This window comes from Scyliorhinus torazame, chromosome 2 (assembly GCF_047496885.1).
Source record: "Scyliorhinus torazame isolate Kashiwa2021f chromosome 2, sScyTor2.1, whole genome shotgun sequence".
Taxonomy (NCBI): domain Eukaryota; kingdom Metazoa; phylum Chordata; class Chondrichthyes; order Carcharhiniformes; family Scyliorhinidae; genus Scyliorhinus; species Scyliorhinus torazame.
This window is the reverse complement of record NC_092708.1, coordinates 332,706,549-332,725,761: the sequence shown is the minus strand read 5'-3', so window position 1 is coordinate 332,725,761 and position 19,213 is coordinate 332,706,549. Positions and strand designations below refer to the sequence as shown.

General features: G+C 54.8%; 1 protein-coding gene across 1 annotated transcript in view; it reads right to left on the bottom strand.

Annotated features, from left to right (window-relative positions):
* LOC140407437 (kinesin-like protein KIF28) overlaps positions 1–19,213 on the bottom strand; it is a 343,852-nt gene that overhangs the window by 137,698 nt on the left and 186,941 nt on the right. The window contains exons 19-21 of the mRNA XM_072494929.1: positions 18,389–18,496; positions 11,365–11,510; positions 10,605–10,733 (exon numbers count right to left, since the gene is read on the bottom strand). Coding sequence (XP_072351030.1) covers positions 10,605–10,733; positions 11,365–11,510; positions 18,389–18,496 — 383 coding nt within the window. The remainder of the gene's footprint in view (positions 1–10,604; positions 10,734–11,364; positions 11,511–18,388; positions 18,497–19,213) is intronic.

Sequence of the window (19,213 nt, the reverse complement as noted above, 5' to 3'; positions counted from 1 at the left end):
TGGGAGAGAACCTCGCCGGGTCTGGACGGGAACCTCGCCGGGTCTGGGAGAGAACCTCGCCGGGTCTGGGAGGGAACCTCGCCGGGTCTGGGAGGGAACCTCGCCGGGTCTGGGAGGGAACCTCGCCGGGTCTGGGAGGGAACCTCGCCGGGTCTGGGAGGGAGCCTCGCCGGGTCTGGGCGAGAACCTCGCCGGGCTGGGAGGGAACCTCGCCGGGTCTGGGCGGGAACCTCGCCGGGTCTGGGCGGGAACCTCGCCGGGTCTGGGCGAGAACCTCGCCGGGTCTGGGAGGGAACCTCGCCGGGTCTGGGCGGAAACCTCGCCGGGCCTGGGCGAGAACCTCTCCGGGTCTGGGCGAGAACCTCGCCGGGTCTGGGAGGGAACCTCGCCGGGTCTGGGAGGGAACCTCGCCGGGTCTGGGAGGGAACCTCGCCGGGTCTGGGAGGGAACCTCGCCGGGTCTGGTCGAGAACCTCGCCGGGTCTGAGCGAGAACCTCGCCGGGTCTGGGAGGGAACCTCGCCGGGTCTGGGAGGGAACCTCGCCGGGTCTGGGAGGGAACCTCGCCGGGTCTGGGAGGGAACCTCGTCGGGTCTGGGAGGGAACCTCGCCGGGTCTGGGAGGGAACCTCGCCGGGTCTGGGAGGGAACCTCGCCGGGTCTGGGAGGGAACCTCGCCGGGTCTGGTCGAGAACCTCGCCGGGTCTGGGAGGGAACCTCGCCGGGTCTGGGCGGGAACCTCGCCGGGTCTGGGAGAGAACCTCGCCGGGTCTGGACGGGAACCTCGCCGGGTCTGGGAGAGAACCTCGCCGGGTCTGGGAGGGAACCTCGCCGGGTCTGGGAGGGAACCTCGCCGGGTCTGGGAGGGAACCTCGCCGGGTCTGGGAGGGAACCTCGCCGGGTCTGGGAGGGAGCCTCGCCGGGTCTGGGCGAGAACCTCGCCGGGTCTGGGAGGGAACCTCGCCGGGTCTGGGCGGGAACCTCGCCGGGTCTGGGCGGGAACCTCGCCGGGTCTGGGCGAGAACCTCGCCGGGTCTGGGAGGGAACCTCGCCGGGTCTGGGCGGAAACCTCGCCGGGCCTGGGCGAGAACCTCGCCGGGTCTGGGCGAGAACCTCGCCGGGTCTGGGAGGGAACCTCGCCGGGTCTGGGAGGGAACCTCGCCGGGTCTGGGAGGGAACCTCGCCGGGTCTGGGAGGGAACCTCGCCGGGTCTGGTCGAGAACCTCGCCGGGTCTGAGCGAGAACCTCGCCGGGTCTGGGAGGGAACCTCGCCGGGTCTGGGAGGGAACCTCGCCGGGTCTGGGAGGGAACCTCGTCGGGTCTGGGAGGGAACCTCGCCGGGTCTGGGAGGGAACCTCGCCGGGTCTGGGAGGGAACCTCGCCGGGTCTGGTCGAGAACCTCGCCGGGTCTGAGAGAGAACCTCGCCGGGTCTGGGAGGGAACCTCGCCGGGTCTGGGAGGGAACCTCGCCGGGTCTGGGAGGGAACCTCGCCGGGTCTGGTCGAGAACCTCGCCGGGTCTGAGCGAGAACCTCGCCGGGTCTGGGCGGGAACCTCGCCGGGTCTGGGAGGGAACCTCGCCGGTTCTGGGAGGGAACCTCGCCGGGTCTGGGAGGGAACCTCGCCGGGTCTGGGAGGGAACCTCGCCGGGTCTGGGAGGGAACCTCGCCGGGTCTGGGAGGGAACCTCGCCGGGTCTGGGAGGGAACCTCGCCGGGTCTGAGCGAGAACCTCGCCGGGTCTGGGCGAGAACCTCGCCGGGTCTGGGAGGGAACCTCGCCGGGTCTGGGAGGGAACCTCGCCGGGTCTGGGAGGGAACCTCGCCGGGTCTGGGAGGGAACCTCGCCGTGTCTGGGTGGGAACCTCGCCGGGTCTGGGAGGGAACCTCGCCGGGTCTGGGAGGGAACCTCGCCGGGTCTGGGAGGGAACCTCGCCGGGTCTGGGCGGAAACCTCGCCGGGCCTGGGCGAGAATCACACCTGGTCTGGACGAGAACCTCGTCGGGTCTGGGAGGGAACCTCGTCGGGTCTGAGCGAGAACCTCGCCGGGTCTGGGAGGGAACCTCGCCGGGTCTGGGAGGGAACCTCGCCGGGTCTGGGAGGGAACCTCGCCGGGTCTGGGAGGGAACCTCGCCGGGTCTGGGAGGGAACCTCGCCGGGTCTGAGCGAGAACCTCGTCGGGTCTGGGAGGGAACCTCGTCGGGTCTGGGCGGAAACCTCGCCGGGTCTTGGCGAGAACCTCGCTGGGTCTGGGTGGGAACCTCGCCGGGCCTGGTCGGGAACCTCGCCTGGTCTGGGCGAGAACCTCGCCGGGTCTGGGCGGGAACCTCGCCGGGTCTGGGCGGGAACCTCGCCGGGTCTGGGCGGGAACCTCGCCGGGTCAGGGAGGGAACCTCGCCGGGTCTGGGCGGAAACCTCGCCGGGCCTGGGCGAGAACCTCGCCGGGTCTGGGCGGGAACCTCGCCGGGTCTGGGCGGAAACCTCGCCGGGTCTGGGCGAGAACCTCGCCGGGTCTGGGCGAGAACCTCGCCGCGTCTGGGAGGGAACCTCGCCGGGTCTGTGCGGGAACCCTGGTTGTCAATCCCATTTTTGGCCTCACACCTGATTCAAAGGGCCATCCTGATTCATGCTTTTGGCTAGCAGCCCTGGAAAATCTTACATATTCTGCAATCCATGTGCTGCTGGTGGGGCCACCCATACAACTAGTGCGAATCTGAAACCTTTGAGTTTCTGATCCACATTGTCTGCATGTGAAGATTTGTATTGTGCGACGTAGTCTGGCATCATTTAGTGCTCGATGCCCAATAACAAATACCTTTCAGCTCATGTAAAACATTCGGCTCTTCTCGGTGAAAATGTTTACAATTTAAACTCATTCAAAATCCACTCACTTCCGAAGAGGTGAAATCAGGCCCACAATTGAATATTACTGAAGCCTCACTAATGTGTGGCAAGCGGGACTACATTACTCAATAAAATTAACTGTTTCAAAATAATCTCAAGGACGTTTTCTTGAATTTAGTTCTGGTTCAATATCAAAACCAAAAATTGAAAGCACAATTGACAACGAATAAAGTTCTAAAGTAAATTAATTGTCCAGCTACTCTTACAATTCTCGTGAACAGTGATGAAGGGTTAATGGTTATTTTAGCAGGAGTAAACATTTCACTGTGTTGATAGCATGGCCACGTTATCCATTACGTCTTCTACAGCTATAGTAATAAATAGTTAGATTTTAATAGTGTTATTGCGTAGCCCTGTTCTCCAGTTTATTTTGAAATCAAAATCGCCCCCAAAGGCTGTCAGACCTAGGCAGAATTAAGGTTATATTGATGGGAAGATAAATCAGAGGAAGACAAAATTCAAATCTATTTACCCTTTAGAGGAAGCAATGGCAGTAGAACTGCTGTGGGACAAAACATTTCTTAGTATCAGTACAATGTCGTTTTAGCTTTTTAAGACTATGGTATCGCATACCAACCACTGGGAGATGCGGTTATTTTTATTTCTTATTAATTCTTTTAATAACTTTGTTTTTATTCATTTCCAGAATGGGCCCCACTGCCTGGACCATCATTTATTGCCCATCCCTAGTTGCCCTTGAGAAAGACAGTGCCCGTGAGCTGCTTTCTTGAATCGCTGCAGTCCCTGAGATTTAGGTACATTCACAGTGCTGTTAGGGAGTCAATTCCAGTGAGAGTGAAGGAACAGCAATATATTTCCAAGTCAGGATGGTGATTGACTTGGAGGGAAACTTATAGGTGGTGGTGTTGCCAGATATCTGCAGCCTTTGCCTTTCTGGATGGTAGCGGTGGTGGATTTGGAAGGCGCTGTCCAAGGAGTGAATGGTGCTAAGTGTCTTGAGCATTGTTGCAGCTGCACTCATCCAGGCAAATGGAGAGTATTCCATTACCCTCCTGACTTGTGCCTTGTAGGTGCTAGCCAGGCTGTGGGGAGTCATGAAGTGCGTTACTCGCTATAGAATTCTGAGCCTTTGACCTGCCATGGCAATTGTCGGTGGCAATCCATGGATGCATATAAATTCAAGTTCCAGCTACTCCATTGACATGTATACGTTCTTGACACTGTCGGGTGCTCATACCTGGTTGCCTGATAAGGGTGCGAATCGGGAAATATCACCAGAATTGTAGCCCTTCCATCCCTGGAAATGGGCTGGCAGGGGCGCTGTGCCACACACCTTTATTTAATTCATTTTTACGGGATGTGGGCTTCACTGGCTAGACCCATCCCTAAATTCCCTTGAGATGTTGGTGGCGAACTACCTTCTTGACCTACTGCAGTCCATATGGTGTAGGTATACCCACTATTATTAGGGTTGGAGTTCAAGGATTTTGACCCTGTGACAGTGAAGAAACGGCAATATATTTCCAAATCAGGATGGTGAGTGACTTGGAGGGGAACGTACAGGTGGTGGTGTTCCCATGTATCTGCTGCCTTTTCCTTTCTAGGTGGTAGTGGTCATGGGTTTGGAAGGTGCTATATAAGGAGCCTTGGTGAGTTTCTGCAGTGCATCTTTCAGATGGTGTACACTGCCGCTACTGTGTGTATCAGGATGGGGTGCCAATCAAGCAGGCTGCTTTGCCCTGAATGGTGTCAAGCTTCTCGAGTGTTGTTGGAGCTGCACTCATACAGGCAAGTGGGAAGTATTCCATTACACCCTGACTTGTGCCTTGTAGGTGGTGGACAGGCTTTGGGGAGTCAAGAGGTGAGTTATTCACTGCAAGATCCCTACCCTCTGACCTGCTCTTGTAGCCGCAATATTGATATATTTATATGGCTAGCCCAGTTCAGTTTCTGGTCAATGGTAACCCCCAAGATGCTGATAGTGGAGGATTGAGTGATGGCAATGCAATTGAATGTCAAGGGACAATGACTTGATTCTCTCTTATGGTCATGGCATGGCACATGTGTGGTGTAAATGCTACTTGCCACTTGTCAGCCCAAGCCTGGATATTGTCCAGGTCTTGTTGCATTTGCACATGGACTGCTTCAATATCTGAGGAGTCGCGAATGGCACTGAACCCGCCTATGCTGGAATTGTACCAGACGGGGAGGTGGTGGGGTGGGGGGGGGGGGGGGGGGGGGGTGGGGGGACATTGCATGGCAGTGGGCATTCACCATTAGGTCAATTGTGGACTTTAAATGGTCAATTAATCACCACGTAAGATCTTGGCACCAGTGGTATTTTACCAGTTGTGAGGGAGGCCCATGCCAATTGCCAAGGCTGCTATGTAAACCCTGTAAACACTGACTCGGGGGCTTGGGGGGGGGGGATGCCTCCTGTTTGGGCACCCATTCTTATAAGGATAGGTTGGAACAGTTGGGCTTGTTTCCACTGGAGTTTAGAAAAGCGAGGGGTGACTTGTTTGCAGTATATAAGATCCTGAATGTATTGACAAGATGGATGTTGAAAGGATATTGTGGGTGAGTCCAGAAATAGGGGGCACAGTTTTAAAATTAGGGGTTACCCTTTTAGAACAGAGATGAGGAGAATTTGTTTCTCAGAGGGTTGAGAGACTTTGGATTTCTCTGCTTCAGATGGTGGTGGAAGCGGGGTCACTGAATATTTTGAAGGCAGAGGTATATGGGTTCTTGTTAGGCAAGGGAATCACAGGTTATTGGGGGTAGGTGGGAAATGCGGAACTCAAAGGGCCACTCCACAGCATGTTTTGCAGGGCCCGCCAATGGCCAGTGATGGGATCTTCCAGTCCCGCCACTGTCAATGGGGTCTTCCTGTTGTTCTCACCATGGCTGGGGAACCCGCGGAGAGGGATCGCCATCAACGGAACCGGAAGATCCCGTCAGTGGGAACGGCTGGAAAATTTTGGTCAACACAAACAGATCAGCCATGATATCATTGAATGAGCAGCCTCGAGGGGCCGTATGACCTACTTCTGATCCCATTTCAATTGTTTGTATTACCAAGTGGAGATTCCCCCCAAATTAATGGGTATTCGGAGGATCCAAATTTATTCAAACAGATTAAACCCCTCTCCTGTCTATATATCCTCGGATTTCGGCGGGAGAACAGCTGGTGAGTCAGTTTCAGCGGGAGCAGTGCGGAAGTGGCTGCTGGGAGGTAAGTCTGTCCTTTAAAAGCACTTGTCTTTGCAGGGGCAGGCCAGTCGATTTCGGCGGGAATGGAGCTGGCTGGTTAGTCAATTTCAGCAGGAGCTGAGAATTTTATTTTTTATTTTTTTTAAATTAGTGTTTTAGGCGGGAACAGGAAGTCGACCCGCGGACGTCTGGGAAGACCCTCACCAATAAATTCTGGTGGAGAGGAAACCCGAGACACTACACGTGTAGTGTCTCCCACCCGCCCTCCTCCTCTAACCTAATAATAAAACCCATTGGTCTGAGGTAAGTACCATATTTTATTATATTATTATTATTTTTTATAAAAAATGTAATTTAGTGGTTAGCCAGATCTTGGTAGAAAGTTAGAGGAATGGCAGGGAAGGGAGTGCAATGTTCCTCCTGCAGGATGTTTGAGGTGAGGGATGCAGTTAGTGTCCCTGCTGATTTTACCTGCAGGAAGTGCTGCCATCTCCAGCTCCTCCAAGACCGAGTTAGAGAACTGGAGCTGGAGTTGGAAGAACTTCGGATCATTCGGGAGGCAGAAGGTGTCATAGATAGCAGCTTCAGGGAATTAGTTACACCAAAGATTGGAGATAGGTGGGTAACTGTAAGAGGGACTGGGAAAAAGCAGTCAGTGCAGGGATCCCCTGCGGTCGTTCCCCTGAGAAACAAGTATACCGCTTTGGATACTTGTGGGGGGGGGGACTGACCAGGGGTAAGCCATGGGGTACGGGCCTCTGGCACGGAGTCTGTCCCTGTTGCTCAGAAGGGAAGGGGGGAGAGGAGCAGAGCATTAGTAATTGGGGACTCTATAGTCAGGGGCACAGATAGGAGATTTTGTGGGAGCGTGAGAGACTCACGTTTGGTATGTTGCCTCCCAGGTGCAAGGGTGCGTGATGCCTCGGATCGTGTTTTCCGGGTCCTTAGGGGGGAGGGGGAGCAGCCCCAAGTCGTGGTCCACATTGGCACTAACGACATAGGTAGGAAAGGGGACAAGGATGTCAGGCAGGCTTTCAGGGAGCTAGGATGGAAGCTCAGAACTAGAACAAACAGAGTTGTTATCTCTGGGTTGTTGCCCGTGCCACGTGATAGTGAGATGAGGAATAGGGAGAGAGAGCATTTAAACACGTGGCTACAGGGATGGTGCAGGCGGGAGGGATTCAGATTTCTGGATAACTGGGGCTCTTTCTGGGGAAGGTGGGACCTCTACAGACAGGATGGTCTACATCTGAACCTGAGGGGCACAAATATCCTGGGGGGGAGATTTGTTAGTGCTCTTTGGGGGGGTTTAAACTAATGCAGCAGGGGCATGGGAACCTGGATTGTAGTTTTAGGGTAAGGGAGAATGAGAGTATAGAGGTCAGGAGCACAGATTTGACGTTGCAGGAGGGGGCCAGTGTTCAGGTAGGTGGTTTGAAGTGTGTCTACTTCAATGCCAGGAGTATACGAAACAAGGTAGGGGAACTGGCAGCATGGGTTGGTACCTGGGACTTCGATATTGTGGCCATTTCGGAGACATGGATAGAGCAGGGACAGGAATGGATGTTGCAGGTTCCGGGGTTTAGGTGTTTTAGTAAGCTCAGAGAAGGAGGCAAAAGAGGGGGAGGTGTGGCGCTGCTAGTCAAGAGCAGTATTACGGTGGTGGAGAGGATGCTAGATGGGGACTCTTCTTCCGAGGTAGTATGGGCTGAAGTTAGAAACAGGAAAGGAGAGGTCACCCTGTTGGGAGTTTTTTATAGGCCTCCTAATAGTTCTAGGGATGTAGAGGAAAGGATGGCGAAGATGATTCTGGATAAGAGCGAAAGTAACAGGGTAGTTATTATGGGAGACTTTAACTTTCCAAATATTGACTGGAAAAGATATAGTTCGAGTACAATAGATGGGTCGTTTTTTGTACAGTGTGTGCAGGAGGGTTTCCTGAAACAATGTGTTGACAGGCCAACAAGAGGCGAGGCCACGTTGGATTTGGTTTTGGGTAATGAACCAGGCCAGGTGTTGGATTTGGAGGTAGGAGAGCACTTTGGGGACAGTGACCACAATTCGGTGACGTTTACGTTAATGATGGAAAGGGATAAGTATACACCGCAGGGCAAGAGTTATAGCTGGGGGAAGGGCAATTATGATGCCATCAGACGTGACTTGGGGGGGATAAGGTGGAGAAGTAGGCTGCAAGTGTTGGGCACACTGGATAAGTGGGGCTTGTTCAAGGATCAGCTACTGCGTGTTCTTGATAAGTATGTACCGGTCAGGCAGGGAGGAAGGCGTCGAGCGAGGGAACCGTGGTTTACCAAGGAAGTGGAATCTCTTGTTAAGAGGAAGAAGGAGGCCTATGTGAAGATGAGATGTGAAGGTTCAGTTGGGGCGATGGATAGTTACAAGGTAGCGAGGAAGGATCTAAAGAGAGAGCTAAGACGAGCAAGGAGGGGACATGAGAAGTATTTGGCAGGAAGGATCAAGGAAAACCCAAAAGCTTTCTATAGGTATGTCAGGAATAAGCGAATGACTAGGGAAAGAGTAGGACCAGTCAAGGACAGGGATGGGAAATTGTGTGTGGAGTCTGAAGAGATAAGCGAGATACTAAATGAATATTTTTCGTCAGTATTCACTCAGGAAAAAGATAATGTTGTGGAGGAGAATGCTGAGCCCCAGGCTAATAGAATAGATGGCATTGAGGTACGTAGGGAAGAGGTGTTGGCAATTCTGGACAGGCTGAAAATAGATAAGTCCCCGGGACCTGATGGGATTTATCCTAGGATTCTCTGGGAGGCCAGGGAAGAGATTGCTGGACCTTTGGCTTTGATTTTTATGTCATCATTGGCTACAGGAATAGTGCCAGAGGACTGGAGGACAGCAAATGTGGTCCCTTTGTTCAAAAAGGGGAGCAGAGACAACCCCGGCAACTATAGACCGGTGAGCCTCACGTCTGTAGTGGGTAAAGTCTTGGAGGGGATTATAAGAGACAAGATTTATAATCATCTAGATAGGAATAATATGATCAGGGATAGTCAGCATGGCTTTGTGAAGGGTAGGTCATGCCTCACAAACCTTATTGAGTTCTTTGAGAAGGTGACTGAACAGGTAGATGAGGGTAGAGCAGTTGATGTGGTGTATATAGATTTCAGCAAAGCGTTTGATAAGGTTCCCCACGGTAGGCTATTGCAGAAAATACGGAGGCTGGGGATTGAGGGTGATTTAGAGATGTGGATCAGAAATTGGCTAGCTGAAAGAAGACAGAGGGTGGTGGTTGATGGGAAATGTTCAGAATGGAGTACAGTCACAAGTGGAGTACCACAAGGATCTGTTCTGGGGCCGTTGCTGTTTGTCATTTTTATCAATGACCTAGAGGAAGGCGCAGAAGGGTGGGTGAGTAAATTTGCAGACGATACTAAAGTCGGTGGTGTTGTCGATAGTGTGGAAGGATGTAGCAGGTTACAGAGGGATATAGATAAGCTGCAGAGCTGGGCTGAGAGGTGGCAAATGGAGTTTAATGTAGAGAAGTGTGAGGTGATTCACTTTGGAAGGAATAACAGGAATGCGGAATATTTGGCTAATGGTAAAGTTCTTGAAAGTGTGGATGAGCAGAGGGATCTAGGTGTCCATGTACATAGATCCCTGAAAGTTGCCACCCAGGTTGATAGGGTTGTGAAGAAGGCCTATGGAGTGTTGGCCTTTATTGGTAGAGGGATTGAGTTCCGGAGTCAGGAGGTCATGTTGCAGCTGTACAGAACTCTGGTACGGCCGCATTTGGAGTATTGCGTACAGTTCTGGTCACCACATTATAGGAAGGACGTGGAGGCTTTGGAGTGGGTGCAGAGGAGATTTACCAGGATGTTGCCTGGTATGGAGGGAAAATCTTATGAGGAAAGGCTGATGGACTTGAGGTTGTTTTCATTGGAGAGAAGAAGGTTAAGAGGAGACTTAATAGAGGCATACAAAATGATCAGGGGGTTAGATAGGGTGGACAGTGAGAGCCTTCTCCCGCGGATGGAAATGGCTGGCACGAGGGGACATAACTTTAAACTGAGGGGTAATAGATATAGGACAGAGGTCAGAGGTAGGTTCTTTACGCAAAGAGTAGTGAGGCCGTGGAATGCCCTACCTGCTACAGTAGTGAACTCGCCAACATTGAGGGCATTTAAAAGTTTATTGGATAAACATATGGATGATAATGGCATAGTGTAGGTTAGATGGCTTTTGTTTCGGTGCAACATCGTGGGCCGAAGGGCCTGTACTGCGCTGTATTGTTCTATGTTCTATGACTAAGGTCATATGAAGAACGTAACAGGAAATAGTTATGTCAATTCCTGACAATCAATATTTTTCCATGACTACTATTCCATACGATGCTCTATCCAAAAGAGAAAACTTCCCAATCTTAAGTGTCAATCATTTACCCAATGGGGAACACGTAATTTCCACTCATCATCCCAACAATTATTGAAAAAACATCAATATTGTTTGTGTCATTCACTTTAAGAGTGTGAGTATTTTATCGCAGTGTTTGGGACTTACGTTCCACTTGATCTGCAGGGGAATAATCGGATCTGGATAACAGCTTCCTCTTTTCCTTGATTGTTGATAACGTCCACCTGGTCTTCGTAAGCTATGCAATACGCCAAAGTTTCCAACCACACATGGGCACTGCAACATATTTACACTGGTTCGTATTGACAGGAAAGTGGTACAAGTAACCATTTTACTGATTAATTACTTTCTCATTTTTGAAGACTTAAGCTGCAAAATTAATCCAATTAGTACCATATTTTCATTGTTCCCACCTTAAAGAAGAACCCTCCTGCTTTCTCATCTAGCTCATCTGTATTCTGGCCTCTTGTCCAACCCCATTTGAATTGCTTCATCATCTGCAACTGTGCCTTTGGCTACCTAGCTCTAAGCGTTGAAATTTTCCTCTTGCCTCTTACTCTGTCCTTCTTAAAGATGTTCCTTAAAACCTACTGATTTGGCTACTGTCCCAATATCTCCTTCAATATAACCTGCTGTTAAATTCAGTTTTGCAATACTGCTGTGTTCTTAAAGATGCTACATAAATGCAAGTTGTTATTGGTATTACAAATAATTTGTCCTAATTACATCCCAGAAATCCTTGTATATCCGGGAGCTAACCTTTTGTGAACTGAATTCAATATAGTAGCAACATCATGATACAAATTGAGCCAATATCCCTTTGAGGCAAAATGTTGCATGTGCCATGATCAATAATAAGCATAATGAAATCATCATTCTCTTGCATTACGTGCTGTCTGAAATTTACCTCCCAATGTGCAAGATCTCGACAGGTTCCCAGAATGGATCTCGTTCCGTCTTATTCTGTAATCTTCCTTTTTCCAGAAAGTGCTGGTACATGTCTTCAATTAAAAGCTTTCGATCTGTGAACTTGTCTCGTGGCCAGATCTCGACCTTGAAATAAACCAATAGTCGCTTTGTTTTTCGGTCACAGAAATATATGGCCACAGGGAACTATTGGTTTACTAAGTATGGGATATGAAGGATGAACATGTTCATACAAGTCCAGGAAACTGAACACAAAACAAATCGAAGCCAGGTTCAAACTTGATTAGCAGACTTCCTTCCCTGAAGGACATTCATGAATCAGTCAGGTCTTTCCAACAATCTGACAGCATATCACGATTTCCTTTATCATGTGCCGGCCCATAAATGACCAAATGTATTGAATTTCATTTCGTAACTTATCATGGTGGAATGTGACCTTACAAACTCCGGGTAGCTAATCCATACTTTAGCCTGTAGAGTACACTAATGCACCCATACATAAGTGATGTGTAGCGGGAGTGATAAAATGTGACACCTTACTCAGAACTTCTCATGTGGCAACTTTTGATCTTAAGAGGCATTTGGATGTGTTGTGGTGCATTGCTACAGGGTGACCGTGGAAAATAAATCAATGTCTAAGTTACTCTGAACATCTACTCTAGCATTTGGCGCAACGTTGAATTGGCAGAGGCCTGAAAAGCTCCTAGAGAAAGGCAAAAGAAAACACATACATGCTCACCCTTACTGGATAATGTAGTAAATTATTTGACCGCATTATTCTTACAGTGGGAGCAGACAGATAGAACAAATATTTGAATTAACTTGGCATGGCTCCTTTTCCTACTAACTCAGGACCACCACATTGAGGGACACAGTAGCTGGCATGATACTATCACATCACATAGCCATAATATAGTCAATATACTACACAGCGGTTGTACTGCCTTGATCCCATGTCACACATGACTAGGGACTTGCATTAACTTGAGATTTTTTTTCAAAGATTAAAGGAAAAAGAGGTGCAGGTTTTTTATTCCATGTTTTTCACAAATCTTTTTTTCTCAATTTGTCGCTCGGAAATTGACAATGCTGGCAAGACTGCGTTTGTCTTCCATCCCGAATGACATTTCCCTTTTACAACTATGTGGCTTGTCTGGGGGTATTAGGGTAAACCACATTGTGTGAACTTGGACTGGGTGAAGACCAGACCAGGTCCTATGCTAACTTACACTCTATTTTAGCTGAAATATTATTTAATATTCAACGAATCTCATAACATTTTTAAGAAAAAGTGGGCGGGATTCTCCCGTTCGGCGGTAGAGTGTCCACGGTGTCGGAAACGCCGTCACATTTCACGATGGCGTGAATGGGCCGCTGGGAGTACCGATTCTGGTCCCGACAGGGGGCCAGCACAGCGCTTGAGCGGTTCACCCCGCTCCAGCCTCCCATCCCAGCGCGAACTGTGCACCGCGTGGTCCAAGCATGCGCAGTGGCGCCGGCACCAACCCGCGCATGCGCGGTGGCCTCCCTCAACATGGCGGCCCCGACGCACCATGGCGCAGGAGTTCAGGGGCCGGCGTGGAAGAAATAGGCCTGGGGAGCGAGAGGCCGGCCCGCCGATCGGTGTGCCCCGATCGCAGGCCAGGCCCCATCGGAGGCCCCCCACACGGGATCGGAGGCCCCCACCCCCCCCCCCCACCCCACAGGCCGCCCTCCGACCCTGAGCGCAGGGTTGCCGCCGGCTGCGCCCATGTGTGGGCGGCGCTGGCACGACTCTGCCTTTTTAGAGGAACCGCTCGGCCCATCCCAGGCCAAGAATCAGTGGCCCAGCCGCGTACAGCAGACTGCGACTGGCGCCGCGCCAAACGCGCCAGCGCCAATGGTGCCAATTCTCCAAGGAGCGGAGAATCGCGTGCCAGTGGCGTGGCCCGGTTGCGAGGATTCTCCGGTCCAGCCCCGGGGCTGGGAGAATCCCACCCGATGTTTTAGTAATTTGATGCCGTTCAAGTCACACATCTGGAAAACATGGGCGAAATTCTCCGTTATCGGCGCAAAGTCCGCCGATCGGTGCCAAAAACGGCGCAAATCTGACCTTCATCACACCGCCCCAAACGTCGCAAAGTCTCTGGCCCGGAATGGCACGGAATAGCAGCGGCGTGACGGGATCCGCGCTTGCTCACGTGCTTCACGCTGTGCAGTGTCATACACGGCGCACGGCGTGACGGCTCATCAGGACGCGCTGCTCCCCCCCCACACGAGCGGAACACCCGACCGGAACACCCGACCGGATGGCCGCCTGCCGCTCAGTCCCGAGGTTCCAGTCACGGGATGTGGAGGCGCTCCTGGACGCAGTGGAGCAGAGGAGGGAGGCCCTGTATCTCGGGCACGGCCGCAGAGTTGCCCCACGCCACAGCCGGCGTCTGTGGAGGGAGGTGGCAGAGGCCGTCACCGCTGTGGCCCTGACACCACGGACAGGCACCCAGTGCCACAAGAAGGTGAACGACCTCATCAGAGCAGCCAGGGTGAGCCTCCCCCCCCTGCCCGATATCCATATCCCCCATATCCCCCCTCCCCCATATCCCCCCTCCCCCATATCACCCCTCCCCCATATCCCCCATATCCCCCCTCCCCCATATCCCCCATATCCCCCTCCCCATATCCCCCATATCCCCCCTCCCCCATATCCCCCATATCCCCCTCCCCCATATCCCCCTCCCCATTCCCCCCATAACCCCCCTCCCCATATCCCCCTCCCCATATCCCCCCTCCCCCATATCTCCCCTCCCACATATCCCCAATACCCCCCTCCCCCATATGCCCCCCTCCCCCATATCCACCTCCCCATATCCCCATATCCCCCCTCCCCCATATCCCCCATATCCCCCCTCCCCATATCCCCTATATCCCCCCTCCCCCATATACCCCCTCCCCCATATCCCCCCTCCCCCATATCCCCCATATCCCCCCTCCCCCATATCCCCCATATCCCCCTCCTCCATATCCCCCTCCCCATATACCCCATATCCCCCATATTCCTCCTCCCCCATATCCCCCCTCCCCATATCCCCCCTCCCCCATATCCCCCCTCCCCATATCCCCCTCCCCATATCCCCCCTCCCCATATCCCCCCTCCCCATATCCCCCATATCCCCCCTCCCCATATCCCCCCTCCCCCATATCCCCCCTCCCCATATCCCCCATATCCCCCCTCTCCCATATCCCCGATATCCCCCCTCCCCATATCCCCCATATCCCCCCTCCCCATATCCGCGTTCCCCCATTTCCCCAAGTGAATCCAGCCCTAACCTTGACCTCTGCAATACACGCGCAACCAATGGCGTGCATTCATATACCTGTCTAACACTGTTGCCTTTTACCCCTACCACCCCACCCCACCCCCCCCCCGCCACAGGAGAAACGCGCACACACCAGGGAGCATGTGAGGACTGGAGGAGGCCCCGCTGATGAGAGGCCACTGACCGAACAAGAGGAAAGGGCCCTGGAACTGGCTGGCGGACCTGAGGACCGGGAGGTTGCTGATGCAGAGGTCGGGGGCCCACCAGCAAGTGAGCCACCGACAGCCCGTCCCCATATCCCCCTCCCCCATATCACCTGATCACTGCCTGATGTCTAACCATGCATGCTTCATTGTGTATCGCAGGAGCAAAAGTCGAGGCACCCATCCCCGCAGATGCAGACCGCTCGCATGATGCCCCTCGGAGGCCACGGGAGACGGAGATACCCGTACCCTCCGGCATGCGACGCCCGCAGGATGTCCCTTGGAGACCACTGGAGACAGAGAGACCCGGACCCTCCGGACTGCGACGCCCGCAGGATGTCCCTTGGAGACCACTGGAGACGGAGAGACCTGGAGCAACAGGGAGACGACGCCCCCGTCTCGTGCGGGTGCGATGACGCAGGCGTGTGCCACCCAGCGACGAGAGGGGCAGCCACAGGCCCCCGTCACATCCGAGCCAGGACACCACTACCCAGGACACCACTACCCAGGACACCCCTACCCAGGACACCCCTACCCAGGACACCCCTACCCGGGACAGCACTACCCAGGAAAACGAAATACCGGACAGTGACATGGGTCAGACATCGTCCAACGATGTGGAGCCAGGAGCTCATCGCAGGGCGGGTTGTCATCATCCTCCATGGCCTGCAATAGACACGCGTCCACCGGCAACTGTGTGAGCCCGGCCGTTGTGCCGCAGGTAGATCGGCAATGGGTGGGTGGTGTGCATGCGGGTGGGGTGGGTGGGGTTGGGGAGGGGGGGGTGGGTGGTCGGCTGTTGCCATGGTGTGCGGTCTGTGGCCATACTACCCGATTCCCACGCCCATCTAGTCAGTGAAGCGGGCGGCTATCAGCCTGTCCCGTGCCCGCTGGCCCAGCCGGTAACGGTGGACAGCCACCCGCCTGTGTCTACCCCGTCTGCCCTGACCACTGCCCCCATCCCCCTCATCTGGGGAGGACTGCACCTCTTCCTGCTGCTCCTCCACTCCGCCCTCCTCTGCCTGCGGCACATCGCCCCTCTGCTGGGCTATATTGTGCAGGACGCAGCACACCACAATGATGCAGCCGACCCTATCTGACCGATACTGGAGGGCGCCCCCAGAGAGGTCCAGGCACCTGAAACGCATCTTCAGCACGCCAAAGCACCTCTCTATCACTCCCCTTGTCGCTACATGGGCATCATTGAAGCGGTTCTCCGCCTCATTGCGTGGCCTCCGTACAGGCGTCATCAGCCACGATCGCAATGGGTCGCCCCTGTCGCCCAGCAACCAGCCCCTCAGCTGGGGATGGCACCCCTCGTACATGCCAGTGATGTATGACCGCGACAACACGTATGAGTCGTGTACACTGCCCGGGTAACGGGCGCAGACGTGCAGGATCATCATGCGGTGGTCCCCTTCCTATTGGTGAACACGGCCCTGTTATCTGCAGGTGGCCGCACGGCGACGTGCATCCCATCAATCGCGCCCTGGACCATGGGGAACCCGGCCACGGCAGAGAAGCCCACGGCCCGGGCACCTTGGCTGGCCCAGTCCACAGGGAAGCGGATGTAGCGGTGCGCCATGGCATATAGGGCATCTGGCACTGCCCGGATGCACCGATGCACCGATGTCTGCGATATGCCGGACAGGTCCCCACTCGGTGCCTGGAATGACCCCGTTGCATAAAAGTTCAGGGCCACCGTAACCTTGACGGACACAGGGAGAGGGTGTCCCCCGCCAGTGCCACGCGGTGACAGGTGTGCCAGCAGGTGGCAGATGTGTGCCACGGTTTCCCGCCTCATCCGGAGTCTCCTCCTGCATTCCCGGTCCGTGAGGTCCTGGTATGACTGCCGGGGCCGGTACACACGGGGCGCCCTCGGGTGCCTCCGTTGCCGTGGGGCCGCGACATCCTCCTCCCCCTCCTCCCCCTGTCGGTCAGGTGTCCCTCCAGCCTGGGCGGCTGCCGCCTGCCCCTCTGCGGCAGCCTGCGCCGCCTCTCTGGCACGCTCCTCCTCCTCCTCCTCCTCCTCCAGGGCAACATAGACATTAGCGGCTGCCGCCACGGCGGCCAACATCGCTGGCTGACCGGAAAACATGACGGCCTGGTGGGGGGGGGGAATGATGAATTGTCATCATCGCCCATACCCCCTCCTCCCCCCAGCCAGGTGGCATGGACCGCATAGGTCCAACTGTTGGAGGCTGGCACCTGGCCAGGTGGACCAACTCACTTGCCCTCGCACCCCCCCTCCCCGGCACGGACCCCCCCATCCTCCTCCCCGGCACGGACCCCCACATCCTCCCTCCCCGGCACGGACCCCGTCCCCCCATCCTTCCTCCCCAGCACGGACCCCCCATCCTCCCTCCCCGGCACGGACCCCCCCATCCTCCCTCCCCGGCACGGACCCCCCCATCCTCCCTCCCCGGCACGGACCCCCCCATCCTCCCTCCCCGGCACGGACCCCGTCCCCCCCATCCCCCTCCCCGGCACGGACACCCCGTCCCCCCCCCGTCCCCCTCCCCGGCACGGACCCCTCCATCCTCCTCCCCAGCACGGACTCCGTCCCCCCATCCCCCTCCCCGGCACGGACCCCGTCATCCTCCTCCCCGGCATGGACCCCCTCATCTTCCCTCCCCGGCACAGACCCCCCCATCCTCCCTCCCCGGCACGGATCCCCCCCATCCTCCCTCCCCGGCACGGACCCCGTCCCCCCATCCCCCTCCCCGGCATGGACAACCCCCCCCACCGTCCCCCTCCCCAGCACGGACACCCCATCCTCCCTCCGCGGCACGGACCCCGTCCCCCCATCCCCCTCCCCGGCATGGACCCCCCCATCCTCCCTCCCCGGCACGGACCCCGTCCCCTATCCCCCTCCCCGGCACGGACCCCCCCATCCTCCCTCCCCGGCATGCAACCCCCCTTCCGGCACTCCCCCGGACCCCAGCCACTCTAACCACCCCCCCCCCCCCCCCCCCCCCCCCCGCTGCGCACACACACAAAACCCTACACACAACTCTCCCCCACACATTCAGACTGGGGCCACGCCATCGCCTGTCCAGCGGCCAACCCCCCAGGCCGTCACCCACCTCCACGCTGGTCGGCGTCAACCTTGAGCACAGGTTGACGCCGATTGAAAGGTGGTTTGATTTACACCGACGTGACCCGTCATCACGTCGGCGGGACTTCGGCCAATCCGGACGGGAGAATATCGGCAGGCCCAAAATCGATTGCCTTGCGCCCACCCGTGCCATTCTCCGAGGTCTGCGGCGCCATTGACGCCCCGCCGACTTTTCTCTCTTCGGAGACTTCGGCGGGCGGCGGCGGAATTCACGGCAGCCAACGGCCATTCTCCGACCCGCTGGGGGGTCGGAGAATGACGCCCCATATTATTACAATTTTCCAATTACATTTGCATTAGCACAAATCAATTAGACTTGAAATTGTATCTAAACAATGCATAAATTAACATTGCTTACTTACAGTGGCCACTGTTGATATCGCTCACCTGTTTTGTTAGTTTGTTTGTTACCTTTACAATAATTTCTTTTTCCAATTCCTCCCCCCTGGCATTTGTTGATGTCAAGTTTTTCACCTCGATTTCAAAGGTAATCCCCTTTTGGAAAGACAAAGATGCACCATTATTTTGGTATTGCATTAATAACAAAATTTACTTTTCTTTGCACCATTTTAAACATTTCATTGGAAGAGTGCAAATTGTCAAAGCTAACTGTTCCCTTGGGCGAGATTCTCCAACCCCCCTAATTGGCCACTATGCTGCCTGCTGTTGAGCAGCTCAGCCTTCCAATCCATATCGCTTCAGCCAGCCTCGCAGGAATGTTCGGGCAATTCAACCCACGGTCACCGAGTCCGATTCCGACCTCCCACACAGCAGTGACACCGAGGACCCGAAGGCGCCTTTTCGAGTCGGTGTCGTAACGAAAAACAGACTGTCCCCGAAACAAAGACACCAGCCGCTGTCGGTATACAGCATCGATCCAGACGATGAGTGGTGTGCCACCCTGACGGTCAACCGGTCCCAAATACGATTCCGCCTGGACACTGGTGCCTCCGCCAATCTCATGGCGTGGTCTGCTTTCCAAAGCCTTTGTGTCAAACCAACCATCCTTCCATCGGCCTGCCAGCTATTGGACTACAATGGCAACATCATTCCTGCTACCGGCTCATGCCAACTCGAAGTGACGCACAAGTCACAAAAAGCCATCCTTCCTTTTGAGATTGTGGGCTCCTCGAAGGACTCTCTGCTTGGCGCACAGGCATGCAAGCTGCTTAACCTCGTTCAAAGAGTTCACTCTCTCTCTCCTGATGACAC